Source organism: Podarcis melisellensis (assembly GCF_964234715.1).
Source record: "Podarcis melisellensis genome assembly, chromosome: 3".
NCBI classification, from domain to species: Eukaryota; Metazoa; Chordata; class Lepidosauria; order Squamata; family Lacertidae; genus Podarcis; species Podarcis melisellensis.
The window spans coordinates 19296661-19321748 of NC_138530.1; the positions used below are offsets into that span (position 1 = coordinate 19296661).

The 25088-nt window shown below is 45.8% G+C and overlaps 1 protein-coding gene across 1 annotated transcript in view; it reads left to right on the top strand.

The window, feature by feature from the left end:
- TTBK1 (tau tubulin kinase 1) overlaps positions 1-24801 on the top strand; it is an 88274-nt gene extending 63473 nt beyond the window's left edge. The window contains exons 13-14 of the mRNA XM_081904583.1: positions 21817-23447; positions 24266-24801. Coding sequence (XP_081760709.1) covers positions 21817-23447; positions 24266-24662 — 2028 coding nt within the window. The 3' untranslated portion in view covers positions 24663-24801. The remainder of the gene's footprint in view (positions 1-21816; positions 23448-24265) is intronic.
- Positions 24802-25088: the final 287 nt, after the last annotated feature.

A 25088-nucleotide genomic window follows, 5' to 3' on the forward strand; every position in this document is an offset into this window, starting at 1 on the left:
GTTAAGTTAAACAAACCATGCATGGCTTTGTATTACCTGCAAAGCATGCCATTGTCTTACGGAGATGGATGTTTGCTAGTGGTCTACGGGACTTCCAAGTGCCCTCTAGTACTTTTTATTTTAATCACACAGTTAATTGCCTGTGTAAGATGTTGGCACTATGCAGTATATTTATAGCTAGCTGAGCATCCATATAGACACTTGCATAAGTCTGCCTCTCTGCCTCTCTTAAAATTTCGGAATTAATCTTGTTTATAGCATAAACAAACAGAAAATACAATCTTGTGGGATATCTTCAGGAGAAGGAAAGGCTAAGGAATAAACCCTACACAAACTCTGAGTGGAGTCCTCAGATGGTTGGATGGTGTCTTGTATGCCTCCTTCCAGCAACTCCTGCAGCCAAGCTGGTGCCAAACATATTGTTCTGCTTTTCTTTGGACCACATCAGCGAGACCAAGAAGAGGGTTAGCCCAGGATCTCCATACACACTGCCCAGGCTTGCACCCTGGGGAGGTCACTTTGGTGCTGCTAATGCAGTGGTTTGGCTTCACCCCTGGAGGAACACTCCATTGTCGAGATGGGTGCCAACAACAATATCCTAAGCATGCTGATTCAAAATGAGTTCTGCTGTGTTTAGGGTACAGCTTTCCTATAATTCCCAATCTCTACTAAAATTCAGTCATGATAAAAATCAGGACAAAATGTAGGCAAAGTCAGTGTTTGATTATCAGTCTTTTAGTGCATGAACAGTGTACAACTTCTCCATTGATTTATTGGCCCAAGGATGTTTGTCCTCTATAGGGTTATAAGTACCAAATGTTCAAAAATCAAAAGGCAGTCGAACCTTACTTTATTTAAGGCATTTATATTGTGCTTCCCCCCATCCAGAGTATTTTTATTGAAACTTTTTAAAGACAGGTAGGCTATATAACATATTCATGAACTTTTTGTCACATCAAAGGAAAGTACTGGGGAAGCATATATTTTTCTTCCTGACAATGAGTGTGGTGGGGGGTGGGGAAGAAAATAAATATGGATAGAAGAATGGGTTCAATCAGTTTCTGCAAATTTATGTTAATTTTTTCAGGCAGGCCTCACAAATTACGGTATAGTTACAATAAGCACCAGTTTCTAAAAATTACAATAAATGGGAAAGAAAGAACAAGCTATAATTGCTTATCCTCTCGCCTCAGGACAATATGGTCCCTCAAAAGCCCCTGTGGTGGCAATTAGGTTAGGGAGGGACCATTTCATAATAAGATCTTGGAAGGCTACAATATTCCTATCTTTCATAGTGAAATATAATATGCAGTCTTTCCTTAGTCAGCTTTCAGTTTATAGAACTCCTTTTCTGTGACTTGCCATCCTGCCTGGCTGTTGCAACATGAAGATTAGTGGCACCCAGTGGTTTGAAGGCAGCTGATGCAATTATTTACTAGACGCCAGAGCCAACAAATTAGCTGCCTGCGTTAGTTCAGGACAATATGTGAAATCCAGCCCTGCCTCTAAGTCCTTGTTGCCTGCCGAGGGTTGCCAAGTCACAATGCTACAGGGACAGGTTAAGCTGCGACTGGCAGGATTTCCTTTTTGTGCAGCTCTTTTTAAAAAAGTGTGCCAACCCTGTCAGTGAGAAGTTCCCAATCATCTATTTGTTGAGCATTTGTCCTGATTCCTTTGCAAGGAGTTAGACAAAGTTGACTATTTAATGAGCATTCATTATGATTTGTTTGTTGGGAGGTTAGGTGACATTGCATCAAAGCAAGTGTGGTCCTACACTTTCCAGTTTATCTTCCTTACCACAAAAATAAAATAAAAAAATCAGTGTTTTGGAGAAAGCTGGTTTGATACGCAAAACCTCAGCTATAATTGTGCAACCCGAATTCACTGGTATGTGACTGAATCCCACCAGGAAAAAGCAACAGCCTGAAAGTGACGAATGTCTCAGTTCCAGGCAAGTACCACTGTGTTCACCTTGCTCCTGGCCCACATTCCTCAACTCTCCAGATCTCTCTTCTTGGGCCACTTCATTTCTATTATTAGTGCACATACAGCCCTTCTTGTAAATTCATAGAGTAGTGGGCTATCAATGGCTACTAGCCTTGATGGCTGTGCTCTACCTGCACAGATGGAGGCAGCAATACTTCCATATACCAGTTGCTGGAAACTACAGAAGGGGGGAGGCTCTTGTGCTCATGTTCTGCTTTGCTGATTTCCTAAAGGCACCTGTGAGAACAGGATGCTGGACTAGATTGGCCATCCAGCAGGATGTTCTTATGCCCCATAGGCCTATGTACATTTTTGACCCCAGTGCCCTCCTTTTTCCTTGGCTCCATTTTTCCTCATCCCCTTGTCTTCTCTACCGATTGTTTCCTTGGGCACCTTGTTGTTGTGCCCGCTAACTATTTTGACCACTTCCTTTAGCCACAATTGCACCCCAGTTCTTTCCATCATAGCCCACACCCCCTCCAGATTTTAAACACACCACAAGCTCATTCTGACATTGTTTCAGCCATTTAAGTTAGGAAGTCATTCCCTTTGAATGAAGCGGCTTCTCCTGTGAGACCAAGATCTCTTTGTGTTCATCTTACCAGGCCTTCACCTCTCTTTCTCTCTCTCCTCTCCGAGTCTCAGAAGTGTGGCATTCTGAAGTAAATAACAGAACAGCCATATTGGGAAAATATGAAAAGAATGGACGATGTTCTCTTGAACCTATACTGTATGTTGCTCAATATTCTTTCCAAAGCAACGTAGTCAAGTTGTGGCCTCTGTGAGAATATTAATATTAGTCAGTATGACAAGACTCTTGCACTTGCATATTCCTGCATTGCAGGGAATTGGACTAGATGATCCTCAGGGTCCCTTCCAACTCTATGATTGTATGAAAAGGCATCACTTGTTCCCCCTGCAAGGGGGTCTCTTACTGCTCAAGATTCAAATTTCTTGTAACTTTTTGATGTGATGCATTTTTTGTTTGAAACCATAGGTGTTCTGAGCAAAGCAATCTATATGGGTAGACACCATTCAATAAAGCAGAGACTATTTAGTGATGCAGTGAGGATTAATATTTTGGGACAAAGTTTTAAGGAAGATATGATACTTAATCATAGTCAGTTTAGTCATTGATTACCTCAATGTGTAAAGTTTGTATAAAGATTGTATAAAGTTTATGGTGACAAATGTTGCAGAAAGTAGGGACATTTGCCTTGTGGAAAAGAAGAGTAAGGGGTGGCCTGTAATGATAAGGTAAAGAGGAGCAACAGTTATTTGTTTATTGAGGGTGGAAGGTATTGAATTTAAGTTGGCTTATAGCAAAAATCTACTGTACGAATAGTAGGGCACTGGTACAAGATTCCTAAAGGGAGGCCGCAAAGTCTTTGGAGAGATTTTTTTAAAGGGGAAACTGGGCAAACCGTTCCTCCAGAAAGCAGTTAGATCTAGCTAATCTTCCTCCCAGAACAAATTCAGTCTTGTGAATTCTGTACGGCTGTGTGGCTGTGAGCGGATGGGAGAAGAAGAGCACTTGATTCATTGGCCAAAGCAAGGGGATGAGTCTTTGAGCACAGCACACTGCAGAAAACCCATCTAATTGCCTATGCACTATGCAGTTTGCAGGTTTCTTTCCTCCCCATTGATGGAATTGAACACAAGGGTTATCACAAATAGTTAATTCACAATTGCTGATCTCAAGCAATGCAGTAGCACAACATTATTGTATGTTGTGTTTTTCCTGAATGTTCAGTTTGTCCTCATATTGATCTACTTGGCCCATCTGTGGGTAGGAGATAGGAAAGGGAAATGAGTAAGTCGGGGATTTCTACAATATATGTATGTTTGTGTGAGCATTTGCGTAAAGGAGAGTGAAGAGGAGGAATAAATTGCCTAATAAGTGAGGAAAGAAAGGTATGGTGGGCAGGTCCCTTCAGGGGTGACACCCAACTCCCTTTTCTTGACCTTCCAAGGCACCAGTAAAACTTGCAGCAGGTTTGTTGTGTATGCATGCTAGACAGAGCCCCCTTTAGCCCTTGCTGTGCCCACTGCTGTGAAGCTCACAGCATGTAGTGTGGAGTTGCGATCAAGATGAATTAGGAAAACCTTGAAGCAGCATATTTGATAGGTTGAAAGACTGCATTTCCCTGTTGCAAGATGTCTGTATTACCCTTCATTAACACTTAATTTAAAAATGCTTAATTAGATCACTCCTTGCTATAACAAGTCCAATACACTAAAACGTATCCAAACTTCCAATTAACCAATCTCTGAGTTGGCGGGAGGGAACGGTGAGAGAGGGAGTGACAGAAAGGTGAGGAAGGGAGGTTTTGTTTCCTAACCTTAACGGAAGTTCAGGCCTGCTCCCCTTCTGTAAAGGTTTAATGGTAGGGCATAACTGTAACTCCTGCCCCTACATCGTATGATGTTTTGAAGATGTAGCCCATTAAAAGCTTTAAATCAGGGCTGGTGGCTTGCACGTAAAAGGCCTCTCCAAGTAACAATGTGGTGTTAGCCTAGTAAGGGTGAACCCCGAGGCTGTAATTAAAGCCCTGCAAAGCCAGAGGGTTTGCTGCCGCCAGTGAAGATTTCTACAGCATGCGCAGCACAAGCCAGGGGCGAGTCAAGTCTTTGCCTGACACCTTTTCCTCCACTCTTCTTGGTCTTTTGCAGTTGGAGGAGGACAGGCATTCTCAGCACTCCCTCCCGAGGTACAGCCCCCTCAGAAGACTGGCGTCCTCCGTTTTCTCCTCCTCAACCCTGGAGACAGAACAGTACCCTCACCTTGGCGGCACTTTCATACAGCGCAGCCGTTCGGCGGAGAGCAGCCCCGTGCGCATGCCCCACCGCAGGCACATGCCCCTCACAGCAGGAAACCACAGACTCATGCCTTCTGTCCTCCGCATTTCCAGATCCCAGCTCCAGCAGGTGTGGGCCCGCTTCACACACAAAACATAGCCTGTACCGGGGGAAGCAGCAGCCTTTGTAATGCAATAATAGAGCCCACCTGCCCAGTGTGTCACCATTTAATGCAATACTGAATCCCAGACAACTTTGGCCTCAAAGGTACTGTAAACTTCCAAGTCCCCTGCGAGAGAAAAAAAACACAGAGACTCAGAACACCCACCTCTCTCATTCTCCAGCTTGCTGGGCCCGAGGCTGCGTCACGACTCAAGATGAGAATACAAATAGTATGGACATGTAACGCATTAAGAGGTTTACATCAGGGCTCTGTGGCGGTGGCCTCCAGCAGTGGGGTGACGAGCATAGAGCTGTCTCAGCAAACAGACAGGAGACAGGGGAGGGGCACCACAGGTATCAGAGAGAGCTGTCTTCCCAGTCAGATAAAATCTGTACCAAATTCTTGATCTGTGATTTGTGCTTCCCCTCAGATTTCACTCAGCTCTTGATTCAGGTGAACACGCATGAGAAGTTTGGGTCAAGAGCTCAGGAGCTGAGAGGGATGTACACTGACATATTTGCAAATCACCCTGACAGCCAAAATCACGGTACTTTTATTGCAGCTTGTGTGAGGCATACAGACTGCAGCCCTTGCACCCCTGTGGTTTTGTCTTCACTCTGTGACTATTTTTGTCACTTAACTCTGCGTAGATCCGCCTGCACTTATTCTTTTCCAACTCTATCTGCCAGGCATGACAGTATAGCAACAATTTTTCATCTTAACCCATCTATTGATTGCCATAAAGGCTTCCTGGCTTCAGAAACAAGGAGGCTGGCTTCTTGCCTCTGGCCTGGCTTTGTGCATTTCTGAGGAGAAACAGATTTTAAGCTAGTGTATAAGAAGGAACTGACCAACTTAAACCGATTCTAATTGTTTTTAACTTGGAAAGTGACAAAAATACTCATTTTTATTTCAATCATCCAGCTTCTCTTGGTGGAGAAGACAAAGTCTCATCAGCCAAAATCTATTCGGGCAGTATGAAAAAGCAAGATTTTGGTTGCGAGAGCCACCCCTTGCTTTTAGCTGGTTAGGTTAGATTATTCAGAGTCAGAGAAGAGGTGTCTTTAAATCTCAAATGTGACTTAAAATTGTCAGTTAGCCTCCAACTACCCTGCCTACCCCACTGCAAGGTGTGAACCTCTTTGATGTGCACAGTTAGACTTGATAAAATCTCCCTCTGTCCTAAGCTAAAGTTTTGTTTAGTATTAACTGGATATCATCCTGACCTAAACTGGGATACCATGAACCAGCTTGATCCAGGTCTCTTGAACAGTGTAGGAGCTGAGTGATCCTGAGGTGCTTAGAGCAGATTTGCCGAAGAACAAAACATAAGACTTAAAGAAACCTGGTCCAAGGTTGAAGAACCAGAATACTGAAGGTTCTGGTGTAGTAGTTGGTTTTGTGCTATAGAGCTTTCTGGGGCTTAATAGCATGGTTTTTTTTATTATTATGGGGGTGTTTTAAGATAATTAAGGCTTGCCCCACAGAGATGCCAGCTTGGAATGGTCAACACACTGGAATTGGGCCTCCAAATCCCAACTGGCTTAAACATTTTTTTAAAAAACATTTGTTTATTGCTGTGCTTTTTGCTGTGCTCTCCTACTCATCAAAAGAGCAGATTCTGCAAAACTGTCCAGTGTGATGGAACTCTCATCTAGAGTAAAAAAACAACAACAGGGAGGCTCAATAGATTGCCTCTATAGCCTGCCTGGGTTTTAATTGCTACACAGGAGCCTTTCATGTTCCTTGGCCCTAAGGGAATGGACTAAGTGCTTTTGTCAAAGTAACTCAAATGCAAGCCAACCAGGGTCATGATTTTAAGCTAAGGCCAGGTGAAGGGGGTAGCAGATACGAGATTTTCAGCTAGGTTCAAAGGTCTGCTCTTCAGTATAGTGATAATTCAGCTGCAAATGAGTGGTGCATTCTAAAAGCATTTATTGCGATTGATAGCAAAGCTTATCAATATGTGAGTTTTCTTTTCAAAGCAGAAAGATTTGTGCTTTTTGACACACTTACTGCACAGCCCCTTTTAACCATTTAGAACTTGATAATGGTATACCCTTTCAGCTAGAGACTTGGCTGCAGTCTTCCCAGCAGCATTCCTTCCTGCCATTTTCTGCAGTGGTGCTCGCCATAAGTGGTGATGTCAGACTAAACAAAAATAATGGGACTGTTTTCAAGTTGATCATTTATAGTGTGTGTGTTTTTAAGGGGGGGAAAGTCCCAGGAGAAAACTGCTGAATCTTTCAGATGTACAGGAGCATTTCTGGGCCACCAGACAAATTCCAAACTACATACCTCTCAGATTTTAGAATGGGAAAAAACCGAACAACAAAAACTTAGGAAATGATAAGAGATTCAAAGGAGTACATATATCAGACACACTCACATTCTCAAACACTCCGTTTTCTAAGAGAAGAAAGTCCAAACTTAAGGCTGCCTCAGTATCATTTATATGCATAGCCAAGTACTGGTCTTAACTTGAGATAAATTCTTCTGTTAATTTTACTTTCTCGCCAGCAGAATTTTCTATGGTTTCCTCCAGATTTTATCTTAATTCCGCACAACAGTTCTCTCTGCTTTCACAATATCATTATGTATGTTTGTGTGTGTTTTTAGGCATGCCATTCCTACTTAGCTTTAATTTTTGAAGCATTTCTTGCCATTCTGAGGGATTAGATAAGAGCCTATAGAACAGAATAATAAGAGGTTTTGATCCTCCAGTTTTGAAAATTTAGTATCCCTCTGAGTCAGGGGAGTCATTTTCAACTTGATATGTTTGTGCGTGTGCACACATGGAAATTATAGACCTTGCATTTCTAAGGCTGCAGTCCTATGCACACTACCTTTACAATAAAACTCATTAAACTTGCTTCTAAGTAAACACAGAGTCATGTTCCAATGCTCCTAATCTCTCATCAGAAATGGCATTCTGTACAGTGGCAATGAAATTTATGTTTTGTGGAAGCTAGTTAATGGAAAGCTTCCTGTACTCATATTTTTAGTACAATATTTTCTCTTCAGGCTGATCCTGCAGGAGAAACCCAGCTCTAGTGATCACAGTTTTGCTTATACAGCATGCATTGCATCAAAGCCTGAGCTGCAAAATAATAGCTTCTTCCTGCCAAGCAGCTTGAAGTTCAAAATACCTCACTGACACAAACTTGATTTGCAATTAATGGGCTTTGCACCAGCAATGTCTCACCAACAGAGTAATGTGTTGAGGACCAGAGACTTGGTGAGTGTTCAGTTTTGTTTCAAAGGTCTCTAGATTATGAGGAATATACAGGGCAAAGCTTTTTGGATTGTTTTTGCTCTGTGCTTCATAAAGACCAAAATCCTTTCATCCACACAGATCAGTGGGCACTATTGGATTGTTTATTTCTCAAAAACTGCAAAGAGCAATAAACACAGGAGTTGCTCATAAAAATTGAGTTATGTTTTGCGTGAAAGTTTCATTTGAGAGAGAGTCTGATTTGACTTGATACAATAAATTACCACAGTACCTTCTTGGTTTTCTTGTCCCTCAGCTCCTTACTCAGTCCCTTGCCCCTCTGTTGTCTTCCCTATAACAACAATTCCATTTGCCAGTAGGCCTTTTACAAAGTTTTCCCCCAGCACACTATTTTACCTCATTTTCCTGCAGTCTCTTCCCTTTCTTCCATCGGCTTCTCAATACCCTATGTTTCATTATTACTGCCCCATCCTCCAACTACCCTATCTCTAGCAGCCTTTGCACTCAGTTTATCAGCCCTGTTTGCCTCTTTGTCCCCTTCCTCTCAGTAGCACACAAATCCAGTTTCTTGTTGGCATTTCCTTAGTTTCTATTCCCAGGCAAACCTTTGGTTTCCTTCAGAGCAGTGGCTCTGATAGTCAACATACTTTGAATGGCACTTTCCTCTTACAAATTGGAATGTTTGTGAACATTCCATGACTCTGCAGCAACTCAGCCTATGGTTTGGAAATGGCTTGCAAGACAACAGGCAGGCAGTTCCTCCATATGATGTATATATGATGAAATATTAGCTTTTTATGGCATCTTTCATCCCAAATGTTCTGAAGTGCTTTACAAAAACATGTACACACTTGTATATATATGCATAGTATTTATTTATTTATATATTTAACATAGCTACTCCATAATAATAATAATAAAATCCTTGTTCTGCTGTTGAAATTCCTCCACCTCTAATGGAAGGAAAGGACAATTTGATTCAACAGTCCCAATGCTGCTATATTCGAGTTTGTGATAAGCTGTGTAATGAGAGTGAATTTGATGCTCTAGAGAAGATGTAAGAAAGAAGAATGCAATTGGAGTGTATGCAGGACCTGGGGATGCTATTCCGGCTGGACGAGAGAGAAAAAGCATCCAGGGTTCATTTATATCCAAAGAAGGTTGGGATCTCTGTTTTATGTGTGTGTTAAACTACACCATAGATCCGTTACTGTGAATCCAGTATCAAAGATTCTGTGAAATATCTTTCCTTTTTGCTCCTTTGACATGAAATAGTCTGAGCTTCCCAATGATGTATCTTTCTGTGCAGGTGTCTGAAGTAGGCACTACAGTCTGTGCTGCTTCATTCCTCTCTCATGAGTTTTGATGGTGCTTCCTCCATGTGCCATTATTGCTTGTTCAACACATTAGTGTGTGAATAATATTTGAATAAGGTGGTTTCAGGGGGAGAGGACAGAATCGCTAATGTTCATTCATATGGGTTGGTTGTGAACAGAGACACCAGGTTGCCCCAAGGTGGAGGGGGCCGGGTGTGCGATGTATGTGTGATGTGTGATGCCTCCATGTTTTGTTGCAGCAAAATTTGTACTTCACCAATGTAGTAAGTTTTCTGCATCCCCCACAACCCCACCATCCCAGTTTTTGGAAAGATAACACACTGAGCAATGTCCCCTATTCTAAGTCAGGCTTCCTCGCCAACCCATGAGTAATGTTACTTGTGAATAGGCTTGCCAACCTGCCATTGGGCTGACTTGTGTTTTCACACACAGGGAGATTTTACTGGCAAGTAAGTGTCCCAGCTTTTCGTCATTTCAAGCAGCAGATTAGCACATATACCTACGAATAAACCTGGCACCCCAGCCTGCTGCTTGAAGTGACATGTTTTTGTGCCTCGGTCCATATCTTGCCCACCATTGTTTCTCTCCTGATCTTTGTGGGTATGCACAAGGAGTGCTTTGGTGCAGTTTTCCTGTACTTGAGAACATGGGTGGTTTCCCTTTCTTCCTCTCCAAATTGGCTACCTTCTGTTTAACCAGCTCCTTCTTTATGATGTGAGCTACAGGTGCACACTGGCAGGTTATGGAAATGAAGGCCATATTAAAAACCAAATAGTGTGTTCCCCTTTCTCATATTTGCCCCATTGCTATTGTTGTTTTAACTACTGGATCTTCTGGTTTTTTTTTTGACTGGACGTGGATGCACTGTGTCCAAGGCCCACAAACATCAGTTGTCATCCTGATATGTCTTACAATGGTATGTGGCAAGCTTTTTCGGTGCTGGGAAGGCAGTGTCTTAGTATGCAAGCCCCGTTTTTGAATTTAGTATTGCAAAGAAAGTAGTTCAGTCAGATAGATGAAAAATCACTTTGGCAGTTTTCCTGAAGCAGCAAAGTGGTACCATATGTGTAGTCCGTAGATCACAATCACCATCCCTCTGTCTCACTATAAAAGACATGCTACCAACAAAATTCACCCTCGTCACCCAACCCTAGAGCTGTGCTAATGACGAAGGGGCTGCTGGGATGTTCACATTTTCTTAGCAGGCAATGTAGAGTGCTGTCTGCTGGCTCTGTCCCTGTGTGCCAGGGGTTAGGCACCTGTGCAGCTGTTGATGCTACCATCATATTCCAGTGCTGGAAGAAGGGCACAAATTGTATACTTCCACTGGGGTTGGAACCCTCAAGCCTGGTCCTCTGAGCTGCTGAGGTTGCAGTGCAGCTTCTCATCTGATTTAGCATCGGGTCAAATGGACTAGACTTTTGAAGACTTAGGCCATCATAGTTTTGTCCCTGCATTATCTTGCACCACTCGCACCCTGTGCCCTTTCAGCTATCTTTCTGTACAAGAGCGCTTGGTTGAAGCTGCGTGGCACTGTGAATTGTGATTTATTGGGTGTTGTCTTTCCCCACAACAGTATGAATCTGGTAGGGTGTGTGTTTTGTGTAATGTTGCCTAGTAAGGTAAGCAATCGGTCAATTGTTCTAGCTCCTTTCCTTGTTAGACTCTTAACCATTTAATCACTTTCTGGGTCACTATAACATTTAGATCTGCATCAGCAGTTCCACGAAACAGCACAAAGATGACATTTATAGGAAATGTTTCTAATTCTCCATTTGATGTATTGAAAGTCCTTCTTTGTACTACTCAAACCATTGAGAAATTGATCTTCTATTGAATGTACTTTTTTTAAAACAAGCTGCTAAACCATGTAACCTGGGGGTTAAAAGTTGACCTCCATTTTGCATTCACCTTGCATGCAACTTAACATTCGGATACAAACTTGCGCTTCGGAATTCCCCCCCCCCCCATTTTTTATGACGTGATGTGTTTTTCTGTTGGGTCCTGTCACCTCAGTGCACCTGGCTTAATTATATCTTTCTTTATAAGAAATCACAGAGCTTCCTTATCAACACATCATTGCAAGTGCAGACAGGTGATCTGCCAACACGAAATGTACCCACATTGCAAAAGCTGCTCCATGTTACCAATGGAATAAGAAGGATGCTCATGGGACACTTACTTGCCCCTTCCCTTTGGTCCTTCCTGAGAAAGGCAAGGTCAAGGTCACCTTCAGCATTCTCAATGCACCGGGGAGAAATTAATATTTCCCAGATGATTTTTCTGTGTCCTCTTATTTGTTAGGGAAAGACAAGAACAATTGTTAGTGAAATTTTCTCCCTTCCATATCTGCTTTACTATCCCTCCCACCAATAAAATAGAGCAACAAATGATCCAATAAGGGCAAACCCAGCTGGGCTTAGTTTCAGCACTTCTGATCCATGCAGTCCACATTGTAGCCTTTGCTAGTGCTTCATTGGCCTATATAATGTCAAAGGAATAGCCATGGATAGCCAGCATGGGCTTGTGTAATCTGCAGAGCAGTGGGTGTCTTCAGCAGGGAGTAATGGGAAAGTAGGTGCCTTCTGATGGGTTCACACCCTGCTTTCTTGGTTTTGCAGCACTTGCCGTGCTGAACCAGGACAGGGAGGCACCATCTAGACCTTCCCTCAGCCTACAAAAGCCAGTGAAGGGTTAACTAGCACCTGATAGCAAAGTATTAGAAAGTCATACATCTGCTGTAGCACTAAAGTGTAGACTGCTGAGGTTGTGGGAAGGGAATTACTGTCGCTCCACTGTGCAGTTTCTTCTGGAAGACACTGTGCCTTTCATATTTCAAAAGGCAGGAATCATACAAGGTCCATGGTTCCCAGGAGGTTCAAAACCCAAGTCTCCAAGTCCCATCTAAACATCCTATTCTGCTGGCAAAGGATTATGCTGCTTCCAGGATATGCTAAGGCCCTGACTTAAAAACAAATCTATTCCAGAGAAAGCTGGATTCTTAATTGTTGGTTTGCCAGCTGCATTTCTCAGGGCTAAGGCCTCTTCCAGTTTCAGATGCTTGTTTTCTGTTTCTCAGGCCTTCCAGCTTCCAGATGCGCAGTTATAATAATTAATAATAAAAATCCTCAGGGACCAGCATATCCTTGCTTTGCCTTATCTCCTAAAACTACAGGCTTGCTGCTACTGTTCAGTTGGTAGTGAGATTTTAATAAAAGGATGCAGAGTCGAATTTATTTTGTTTCTGTTCTGTTTACGCAACTTGGACACCCAAGTTTAGTCAGATGTGAATGCCGTCAAATTCACTTTGGCTCACTCCCAAGTCAGTGTCCATAGAATTGCACTCTTCATTACTTTAAAGGGCCAGACACACAAAGGAGCTGATCTCTTGAGCAACATTTGAGAGATCAGCAACAGGCTGTGGGATCGTGCTCTTCGTCCTTAGAGGAAAATCCCCAGCACTGGAGTTTATGTCAGTGTATACCCTAAACAGAATTAAGTCAGAATGGGGGAAATCACTCTGAAAAGAGAGTGTGTGATCCTACAGCCAACTGTGTTACCTTTGCTTCTTGTCTTAGAGCACAGGTGCATCCTGAATTGTTTTTCCAAAACGTTATTTTGGATATCTTGAGCGTTTTATTTTGTTTTGTTTTGTTTTTGCACGGGCAGCTGATTCTTAATGTTTAGAAAGCCCCTTGAAAACCTCAGGTACTAGATTGTCTTGGAGTCACTGCAGAAGGACATAAATATATTAAGCAGGAGCGCTTGCCATGGCATCAGCTGAGGAAGGCATGGAGGCCCTTCTCCCTGGGAGAGTGGCATGTTTTACCTTTAATTGAGGGAGAGCAGGAATTAGCCTGGAAGGACCAAGCTGCCTGAAGGGGTTCAAAAGTTTTGTTTTCCCTGAGCCTTTTTATTCTTTGCGTGTATTCCCCGCAAGATCCTAAGGTAACACACTCAAATCCCCACCCCACCCTTCCCCCTTTTGTACTGCAATAACATTGTATAATATGCTTGCACTATTCTCCCGGGCGCACCAAGCATGCAAGAAGAATAAAAAATATTGAAGCTTTTTTCACAATAAAAGCACTGTATTATTTGTGTATATAGAGAGGCTAAAGGCGAGAGAGAATTTTAATTCTGTCTCATGTATAAAAGCATGCACTGAATTACTGGTATGTAGAACACGCTGTAAATGCTGCAGAGTACTGTAAGATCCTACACTTGAAATCACAGTTAACAAGCAACTTCATCTAAAAAAAGGAAAAGAAACAAAAAACTAAACCGAAGCTGTGCAATGGATTTTGTGCCTTTTTTAAATCCATGTATCCAGACAATCGGAAAAAAGCTTGTATACTACCAAAACCTTATTAAAGAATCAAAGGCAGAACTTCGTGATGGTTGTTTTTCTTTGAGTTTGACCTTCACTGGGGAAGAAAAATACTTTTGTTGTTCTTATGCAACTTGCAGATCCATATGCAAGAACTGTGCCATTGGGCAGTGCCAGTATATGTTTTTTTCCTTTTTGTTTTCCCCCAATATGTAACCAGGGCAAAGTATTTCACTTCTGGGATATCACCTCATCTTGAGGGAAGACAGAGTTAACCTCTGGCTTCAACTGCGGGTAGGAAATCCCTTGCTATGCTTGATGAGTCATGCTGTCTGGACAGCAGAGTAGAGTTTCTCTGGAGTTCATCTGGACTCTATATTGTGATTCTATCACACACACACATCCCACCCTTTCCTTTCCCTTCCAGACTTCCATAGTGATCCCTTGGACAGGGAGGAGCATGGGAAATGGTTCATCTCCCCACCCCAGCTGGGATGTAGTCAACAACTTGATCTTCCTCATAGCACAGATGGAGAAGGAAACAGCTTCCCCATTCCTATTCTAGGAACCGAGGAGAGTTCTGTGCAGTTTATTCTCCCTGTGTGTTCAGACAGGAGAGCTCCAGTGGTAGCCCCTTCTGCACTGTGGAGAAGATTACAGCTATCTCTGAGCATGCCAGCATGTTGAGACCAGTGGTGGTAGCAAGATTTAGTGTGCCTGCTGCCTCAGGTTGACTGGTGATGTCACTCACTTCAGCTGAGGGCACAACACATATGGCAAAGTTGACACCATGGGGTATAGTTTCTCCCAAGACACTCATCTGCACCCACACCAACTTCCTTGGAACTACAGTGGTACCTCGGGTTACAGACGCTTCAGGTTACAGACTCCACTAACCCAGAAATAGTACCTCAGGTTAAGAATTTTGCTTCAGGATGAGAACAGAAATCGTGCTCTGGCGGCGTGGCAGCAGCAGGAGGCCCTATTAGCTAAAGTGGTGCTTCTGGTTAAGAACAGTTTCAGGTTAAGAACAGACCCCCAGAACGAATAAAGTACTTAACCCGAGGTACCACTGTATCGGCTCACAAAGTAAAATCCAGTGTTCTGGACTGGCTTAAAAAATTGGCCAGAGGAATAAAAGGGTTTGACTCATAGGGCTAGACAAATAACAAGCGCTGTGCTATTTGAGGTGGGGTGGGGTGGGGCGGGGCGAGAGATGACCCTTGCTGGACAAATGTACTCCCATGAGTGCAAGAGGAACACCACGAGTGCAGGAGACATTGCTCTCTCTCGGCTGGTCATTCCTTCATCAGTTCCACTAATCAATCCCCATGCTCATGGTTTCATCTATCTGAGACTCTGGAGAGCTGCTGCAACTCATAATAGACAATTCTGGGCTCTATCGGCAAAACAGCTGACCCCATATAAGCAGCTTACTCTGATTCTAGATAACTGGTGGAGCCCCTTTTTCATCCTAGGGGTTTCATTCCCTTGTGAGCAACCTTTCTGCATGCTAATGGTAGGTGGACCCAGAGGCGGATTTAGAGGAGCGCAACTGTTTTGTTCGCACTTGGGGCGGAGCCTCGGGGGTGCTATGATTTAGAATGGAGCACAAGAAGCAGGGAAGCAGCCGATTTGGGGCATCACACTGAAATTTGAGACCCCAAGATACACCACTGGAAAAAGCAGGAAGAGCGATGGATGTGACTTTTAACTTTGTTACAATGTACCGTATTTTTCGCTCTATAAGACGTACCTTTTCCCTCCTAAAAAGTAAGGGGAAATTTGTGTGTGTCTTATGGAGCAAATGCAGGCGGGAGGCGCTGCTCAGCGCTCCCTTTAAAGAGCTGCATGGAGCATGTGTGCGGCTCTTGGGGACTTTTCCCCGAGGAAGGAGAAGGGCAGCCTGTCAGTAACGGGCTGCCCTTCTCCCTCCTCGGGGAAAAGCCTGCAAGTGCGACACACACGCTCCATGCGGCTTGTGAAAGGGACCGCTGAGCAGAGCCTGGGATGCATACAGGCTCTACTCAGCGCTCCCTTTAAAGAATATTTTTTCCCTTGCATTCCCCCTCTAAAAACTAAGCACGTCTTATGGTCAGGTGCGTCTTATGGAGCGAAAAATACGGTACATTCCAGCAGCAAAAGAGTCATTCTTACAGCTCAAGGCCACATTCCAGCCAGGTAAAAGCACCTAAGCTATTTTAGGGCAAAGCAGGTTCAGGCTTAAACACGGCTGGGAGAAATCCCCGAAGGCTGGATAGAGAGGACTGTCAGGCCACATTTGGGTCTTCTTGCTAGGCTTTAAAAAGTGAATTCTTGCGGTTAAGGACATAAGAAGAGCCTGCTGGATGAGGCCAATGGCCCATCCAGCCCAACATCCTCTTCTCACAGTCACCATCCAGGTGCCTGTGGGAAACCCACAAGCAGGATTCGAGCACAAGGCCATCTCTCCCCTTCCTAAAGTTTGCAGCAACTGGGGTTCAGAAACAGGACTGCCTCCAACTGTGGAAGCAGAACATAACCACCGTAGCTAGTAGCTGTCTATGAATTTGTCTGATACAGTGGTGCCTCGCAAGACTAAATTAATCCGTTCCGTGAGGCTCTTCGTATAGCAGTTTTTTTGTCTTGCGAAGCAAGCCCATTGACAGCTTAGCGGATTAGCGCTATTAGCGGTTTAGCGGCTTTTAGCGATTAGCTGTTAACCGGCTTATCAGCCGATCAGCTGATAAGTGGCTTAGTGGCTTAGGAAAAGGGGGGGAGGGAAAAAACCCCCGCAGGAACTCGCAAGACATTTTCGTCTTGCGAAGCAAGCCCATAGGGAAAATTCGTTTTGCGAAGCGCCTCCAAAACGGAAAACCCTTTCGTCTAGCGGGTTTTCCGTCTTGCGAGGCGTTCGTCTTGCGGGGCACCACTGTACTCTTTTCAGGACATCTAGGTTGGTGGGCATCACTGCCCTTGTGGGAGCAAGTTCTATAGTTTATCTACTTTATTTATTTCATAAAATTTACACACTGCTTGATTGTAAGGGTGGGGGGAGGGCTTCAAAGCATTGTACGAAAAGATAAAGCAAAGAAGTTATCAAGAAAAAAATTCACAAGCATCTTTTAAAACATAGAAAAAGTTAGAATACTGAAGCAGGTTACAATTCACATCCCCTTTCTATTATTATTATTATTAAATTAAATTTGTATACCACCTCTACCCACAGGTCTCAGGGGTACAACATTAAATCACAGTATAAAAACACAAAATGCATGATAAAAACAAAAAAAACAACCCAGTAAACAACAACCCAATCAGCATCTGGGTAAGCTTGTGTAAACACAAATGTTTTTTAGCAGGCACCAAAAAGCACACACTGAAGGCAGCTGCTTGGTATCAATAGGCAGGGAGTTCCAAAGTGTAGGTGCTGCCACACAATATGATTATGTTCTTACAAATGCAGAACAGGTATTGTGTGGCACCTGTAGTACCACCAATTCTGCCCATCAAAGCGATTGAATGCAGTAAGGCAATCTCATAGGTATGCTGTTAAGGGCTTTTTACACTAATTGTCACACTTTGAACTTGGCCCGGTGGCAAATGAGCAACCAGTGCAGTTCTCTCAGCACAGATGTATATGCTGGCAAGGCCTTACTCCTGTCAGCAATCATGCGGCAGCATTCTGCACTAACTGCAGCTTCTGGATCAAGCGCAAGGGAAGCTCCACCCAGAGCACATTGCAGTAACCCAGTCTTGGAGTAACCAATGCATGAACTACCAAGGCAAAGCTTTCCCGGCCCACGAATGGCTGTAGCTGTCAAACCATTTGCAGCTGATAAAAGGCACTGCTAGCCTCTGAACCTCCAGTGACAGAGCTCTGTTCTGCTCGTTACAGCTGTTGTCATGCTGAGTTTAAAGGTTTTGGCTGCTGTGCTGTGTACAGTCTAGGACAGAGATTCCCAAACTTACTGCCCCCCCTTGAAAAATAATAATTACTCAGCCCCCCCCCCAATCTACCTGCCGGCTCAGTCCGATCTACCCCAGGGGCAGGGCTGGTGCCACAGCTCACCTGCCATTGGCCAAATAGACAGGCAAACTGCGACCCATTTCCTGGGTGATGCCAAAAAAGGTTCACCTAAGCCCGGGAAAACCCTTTGCTTCCAGCACTGAATCGCTGAATCCAGGGGAGGCATTTCTGTCCCACAATGGTGCCCGAACTGGTTGTAAGCATCATTACATAACAGATTAAATATGAACGCTTTTTCAAAATTTCCTTCTCTTTCTTTATACTTCCACCGCCCCCTTATTATTACTCAGCGCCCCCCAATTGCACCCAAGGCTACTACTGCCCCCCTGGATCATTCCAGCTCTCCTCCAGGGGGCGATATTGCCCACTTTGGGAAATACTGGTCTAGGAATGTCTCTTCCTCTGGTTTTGACCCCTTTCTCCCCCTGGGGTTGCTAATCCCGAAATGAAAAACTATCCTCTGGCTTTATCTGAGAAGGGGGTGTCATGGCAAGACAACCTCACCCACTCCCCACACTTTTAAAACTCCTCTTGCTCGCTGCTGCCTGGTTAATCCATTGTAGTTTTCCAGCTTCTTGGAACAGCTGCTGCCTCCATGAGCCACAAGGGCCTAGAAAAGAACATGGTGTCCTTCTTGACTGTTGGGCCCACTGCTGGTGTCGCCCGTTCAATCCTCCAGAGCCTGTCTTTGCATGCAGGGAAGTCCCTAACTTGCCAAAGTTTTAAGACCTTCACCTGGTTTAGCCGGCCTGTCGAAGCCGTTTCTGCAATGTGGCGGCTGTCACACACTGACAGCTTTTAGGAGCCACAGGTGAGAGCTGAGAGCAGGGTGGGGACCACAAAGTAAATAAATAACAGCAGGTAAATTTAGAAGCAGTGCAAAGTAGACACCCATGGCAGAGACCTAAGCGTCTAGTACAGTGGTACCTCTGGATGCGAACGGGTTCCGTTCTGGAGCCCCATTCGCATCCTGAAGCGAATGCAACCCACGTCTGCACGTGCACAGGTTGCGATTCACCGCTTCTGTGCATGCGCGTGACATCATTTTGAGCGTCTGCGCATGCACGAGCGGCGAAATCCAGAAATAATACATTCCGTTACTTCCGGGTTGCCGCGGAGTACAACCCTAAAATGCTCAAACCGAAGCTCCTTCAACCCGAGGAATGACTGTATTACTAATATCCTGGGACAGGAGGATTATGATCTGTCATGTAGATACACCACCTGGAATTTCTTGTCCTTCTTTCTTCTGGCCAGCTGTGCTGGTCCTGGGGGGAAGGTACTGTTACCGTAGTCAGGGTTCACAAGATGTGAGGCGAGGTCCGAAACAGGGAGCCGGGCAGGGAACAGGAACACTGGAAGGTCAGAAGCAGGAAGCCAGGCGAGGAACAGGAACGCTGGAAGGTCAGAAGCAGGAAGCCAGGCGAGGAACAGGAACACTGGAGGTTCAGGTCTAGGTCTGGGTAAGAGCAGGTACTCCACAACGACGTTGCTCCCGCAACCTGGGACCGGGCTGACTGACCTTTATCTTCTCTAAGGCCAGGGGCGGTCCCGGCCCCCAGGAGCCCCGCCTCTCCTGGTCTTAAGGCGAGCACTCCTCCTGGGAGCAACCAGTTCCCTTCGCCTCTCTGCCCTAAGCCTCTGCAGTTCAGAAGAGGCCGAAGGGTTACTGGGCCCCAGCGGAGGCTCACCTGTAGACACTGAGTCCTCAAGCACCTCTGGGGCCAGAATGGTTTCACCTGGTGCCTGCTCCTGAGGATCTGACACAGGTGCAGGCTCCTCAGAATCTAGGCCTTGCCCCAGTTCAGCCGGCCCTGGAGGCGGGGACTCCTGTGCAGGCTGGGATTCCTCTGGTTCAGCCTCTGAATCAGAATCCCAGGCCATCACACCAGCAGTCCCGGTGGAGCAAGAAGACAGTGAGTGCCTCAACCACCCTGGTTGAACCTTCAACTCCTGGAGTCTTATCTCCGCTAATGCTCCCTCTTGTTCTCACGGCACCCGCTCCTCTCTGCAACACCATCTTCCCTCAGCCTCTTTTTTCTTTGGTCTCATCCCGCCCCTGCTTTCTTATTTCTATTCCCCATCTCTTTTTGTGGGACTCCATGGTAACAGTGCACAAAGGCATTTCACTCTCCCTGCAGTTTACATCCTTGACGGAATCTCAGGCACAGGTGGGCCGTGCAGTATGGCTAGGAAATCCAGCATCAACACCACCCTAAGAATTTTCTGGTAATTATAAATGAATAAATCCCAGGCTCCCTCCAAATTGTTAGAGAATCTCAGGCACCCCTGGAAAATATTTGAGAATGGTCCTTCCAAAACTTTTTTTTTTTTTGCCTGTGAGTAAGGTGGTCCAACTGTGGATCTATTATTTAATCTTGTTTTAATGTTTTCAAAGGAAAAAATGGGACTAGTCCCTGCTCCTTCCTGTCTTCCTTTCCTGAAGGGAGATTGCGGATGGGAGAGAAAAGCCTAATTAAACATATCAAGTTCTATACAGTGGTACCTTGGTTATCAAACTTAATCCATTCCGGGAGTCCGTTCAACTCCTGGAACTGTTCGAAAACCAAGGCGCAGCTTCCATTTGGCTGCAGGAGCTTCCTGCACTCAATCGGAAGCCGCGTCGGACATTCAGCTCCCCAAAAAAGTTAACAAACCGGAACACTTACTTCCAGATTTGCGGCATTTGGGAACTGATTTCTTCCGGAGCCAAGCCATTTGAGAACCAAGGTACCACTGTAGATATAATAACAATACTAATAAAAAATTATTATTAGTATCCCACCCATCTGACTGGGTTGCCCCAACCACTGTGGGTGGCATCTAACAGATATAACAACATAATAAAACATCAAACATTAAAGACTTTCCTATACAGGGTTGCCTTCAGATTTCTTCTAAAAGTCATAAGTTTATTATCTCCTCGACATCTGATGGGAGGGTGTCCCACAGGAACACCTACTGAAAAGGCCCTCTGCCTGGTTACGTGTAACTTCACTTCTCACAATGTGGGAACTGCCAGAAGGCCCCTGGAGCTGGACCTCTGGGTCAGGCTGAATGATATGGGTGGAGACACTCCTTCAGGTATACAGATGAGATATATCAAGATCTAGATACACACACACATGTGCACGCACACACACACACACACACACACGTGTTTATAGCAACACTCTTTCCATGCTATTGTGAATGGCTGTGAGCCATCGGATGTGTTCCAGTTTACTATTTTATATCCTCTTCTTTCAAAGTGATATTGCTGGTGTTGATGTTGTACCTCCTCCAGTTTGATGGCTTGGTGGCCCATGAGACTGGCGGATGCATTAACTGTATAATGAGCTTTTGCATTGTTACCTGTCAGGAGTGTTCATCAGACATCACACTAGCAGGAGGTGTAGGGGAGGCCCTGCCTCTTGCTTGTCTTTAGCAGCAGTGACCTGAGATGAGTGGGAAGCAGTGGCCTTTCCTTCCTTTCCTTTCCTACCAGTATCATGCCTGGATATTAATGATGAAGCACTGAAAAAGAATGAAGGGGGAATTCCACGAACTGTTGATCAGACATCCCAGAAGACACTCTCGGGCCCTAAGGACCGAGTTTAATACCATGCGGTAATGTAATGTATTTGTCCAGAAACTATCCTCAAAGACAACTTTTAGTATTTTTAGGTTCTGTCTCGAGCCTTCTCCAGTTCTAACCAATTTTTCATGAATCAGACATGGTCTGAGTCCATAATGATACATTTAAAGCACATGACTTCCCCCAAAATAATTATGGGAACTGTCGCTTGTTGTGGGCACTGGGAATTGTAGCTCTGCTGGGTGTGAACCACAAGATTGTTTGGTAGAAGCCATGTGCTTTAAATCTACTTTGAATGTCTGGTGCGGATGCCCCAAATACATTTTCCATTTAGTGTTCTCGGGATAACTGTTTTCTCCTTCTTCCCTGTCTTGCTCCAGGTGTTCACACTGAAGCCTTTTGAAATGAATGGTCTCCCCAAGGTGGTGCCTTTAAGTTTGCCTTATCAAGACTTTAAAAGGGATGTGTCAGAAAACAGGGAACGGTCCAGAATTCTCCAGCATATAAAGAAGGTGGATTTCTCAAATGTTGTCTTAACTGCCCCTTGCAAACCACCGGCAGCCCATCTAGAAATGGCAAATGACAGATATGAGAAGGCGGAAGAGGAGGAAGAGGAGGAGGAGGAGGAAGAAGAAGAGGAGGAGGAGGAAGAAGATGATGACGACGACGACGAAGCTGGTGACTTAGGAGAAGAGCTTGATCTGCACAGCGACTCAAGCAGTGACGTGAGCCAGAAAAGTACTGAGCACAGTCAGGAAGGTGCCCCATCCACCCTCTTGGCTGATGACCAAAAGGAGTCCAAGGGCCGAGCCTCAGCAGCAGAAGGAGACTTGGAACTTGAAGAAGGCTCCAAAACATTGGTTCTCTTTTCGCCCGGTGACATCAAGAAGTCTCCCGTGAACGCAGACTTGGCTCCTGATGCCGATCTTGGCACTCTCGCTGCATTGACTCCACAGAGTGAGAAACCGCAGCCAATGGGAAGCCAGCTTGATGTATCGGAACCAGGGACCTTGTCCTCCATCCTTAAGTCAGAACCAAAGCCTCCTGTTACTGTGGCCACCACCTCATCCCCTTTCACCAAAGTTGAGCGCACGTTTGTTCACATCGCAGAAAAGACCCATCTGAACATCATGTCTTCCGGTGGTCAGGTGATGAGGCACGAGGAATACCCTACTCCAGGGCAGTATGAAGAGATCATCATTGAGGAAGAGATGGAGGAAAATCAGGCACTTGTAGAAAACGGGAGCGTGAACTCGGCTCTGGAAGGGGGAGAGATGGAAAGCTGTGCTCTCTCGGTGAATCACATCGAAACCACCTCTGAAATTGTAGGGGAGCAGGCTGTGCTTCTCAATGGCGTTAATAAAATGGAAGAGGACGACCTGGAGCGCAAAGGCACAATTGCCCCTGAGTCAGATTTAGAGGAAGCCGATAAGATGGATACAGAAGAGCCTGGCCTTGAAAATAACACTCTTGCAATGGAATCCTTTAAGAAAATGGAACTCCCTCCAGATGTTCCAAAAGAGAGCCCCAGAAAGCCCCTCAGCGTCAGGTACAGAAGCCGGATCCCCGTTTTGCTGTCCGAAGAGGACACTGGCTCAGACCTTTCGGCCTCGCACTCTGGCAAAGAGCGGCTGTACAAGAGGCTGAAGCAGCAGGATTTGGCTCGCCTGGTGATGGAGAGGAGGCAGAACCGTCTGCTCAGGTTAGCTTCCGGTGCGTCATCCTCTGCTTCCTCCAGCGACGAGAGGCGGCGAGCTTCAGAAACACTCTCGGCCACTGGCTCCGAGGAGGACACCCACGACTCAGACGACTTCACCCCGAGGAAGACGGGGAGTCAGGAGAAATATTCCCTGGTTAAGATGGAAGAGAGAGGCTTGAGCACAAAGAGCAGAATCCCTCGCCCCATTGTGCCTGCAAAGCCGCCTGTGATAGAATTGAAATCCGGGAGCCCCTCAACTCTTCTGCCGCCAGCACTGAGTAGCAGCCCAGGTGATAAAGCTGTGACCAACAGGTGAGTCTGTATGAGAGGCCCTCCTTCCTTCTGAAGCCAAGCGCTCACTATTTCAGCCAGCTAACTTCTCTAAGCAGCTCCTCAGCTCCTCCTTTTGTCCACCCACAGGATTGTGATTTGTCTCTTCTCTTTAAGAGGTATCGCTAAGGTATCGCGTCACCTGCTGGATTCCCCCCCATCCCAGTTATGCAGTTACTCCACGCCCCCTCCCACAGCATTCCCTGACCTTCAGCCTTTTTCCCTCAGTAAGACTTCAGCCTAGACACTCAGATCTGGCTCCAAGGGCCTTCTGGTGGTTCCCTCACTGCGAGAAGTGAGGTTACAGGCTCCCTGGATTCTTCAGCTATCTCTAATCCCCCTCCTCTGCTTCAGCCTCGGAGTCTGAACTGCTCCCTGTCACAGGCTCTTCCTGCTCACTAAACCCTGTTGCCCCTTCAGCATCCAGGCCTTCCTTCCAACCCTCTCCCCCTGACCTCTCCTTGGTGTCCCACCACCAATCCCTGGGCTCTGAGCCTTCCTCCTCTGGGGTTTGTCTTGGAGGGAGGGTTCCTCAGCTGGTGCCTTCCACCATTTCTCCTCATCCAGCCAGTCCCTGATAGGTAGGGGGACAGGCTTCGTCTCCTGTTCTGAGAGTGTAGTACTAACCATGCCAAAATATATGAACCAGAGCTTTTTATATAGTTGTGTGACTGTGTATGTGGACTGCCTGGCTGCCCCTCTCCTGCCACAAGTCTGATGTAGCCAGTAGCGTTAGCTTTGCCATTAAATTCTCTTTGTTTTCTCCCCACCTCCTCTTTCTCTTTGGTATCCTCCTGCAGGCTTCAGGGGCAAAGACCATCCGGCGACTCCCGGGCGAAAGCAACGCCGACTCCCGCCGTACCTCCCTTGCGGAGCAGTCCGAGGAAAACCCCCCGCCCCCCACCTTGGAGTCCCAGCCTCCCCCCGCGAAACCTCAGTGCTTCCCCCAAGAGCCAATCACTGTCCAGAAAAGAAAGCTCATCGCCCTCCCGCCAACATAGGTCAGGTACCACGTTCCCTCCGTGGGTGCAACCTTCTTCCAGGGCTCCCTCCAGAGCTCAGGCAGGTGGGCTGCTGGGAGATGCCCCGGCGTCCCCCAGCGCAACCCGGAAAGGACCGAGAGGGAAAGCCCAAACTCAAATTCCAGCAACCAAAGGAAGGCAAGTATCCCAGGAAGGCAAGGCTACTGCTAGATAATGATCTGCTGCTGCCAAACCATTTTTGACCAACCGACCTACCATCTCGCCAGGCTGGAGAAACCTCTGCGTATGCTACACACTCAAGACGCCGCAGCACAGCCTTACACCGTGTCGGAAATACAAGCATATAGCAGCTAGCTCGACTTCAGTGCTTCACTTACCCACAAGCTCACGCTGTCTCAATCCAGCTCTTTAACCTGGCTGGGGCCTCCCCGGCCAGCTCATGCTTGCCTGCTATTGCCCAGCCACCAAGCAGCGACTCGGGCAGCCTGCCCCTGTGCCTGCCCCTCCTTCCTCTCACGCCGTCTTTTCTTCCCGCACCCCCCTTTCTGGGTTAGCAATACCACCCTCTCCTTCGCAGAGCCCTGGCACTTGGGTAGGGGAAGGCGGCTTTTTTTATAACGCACCGGCCAAAATCAGAGGA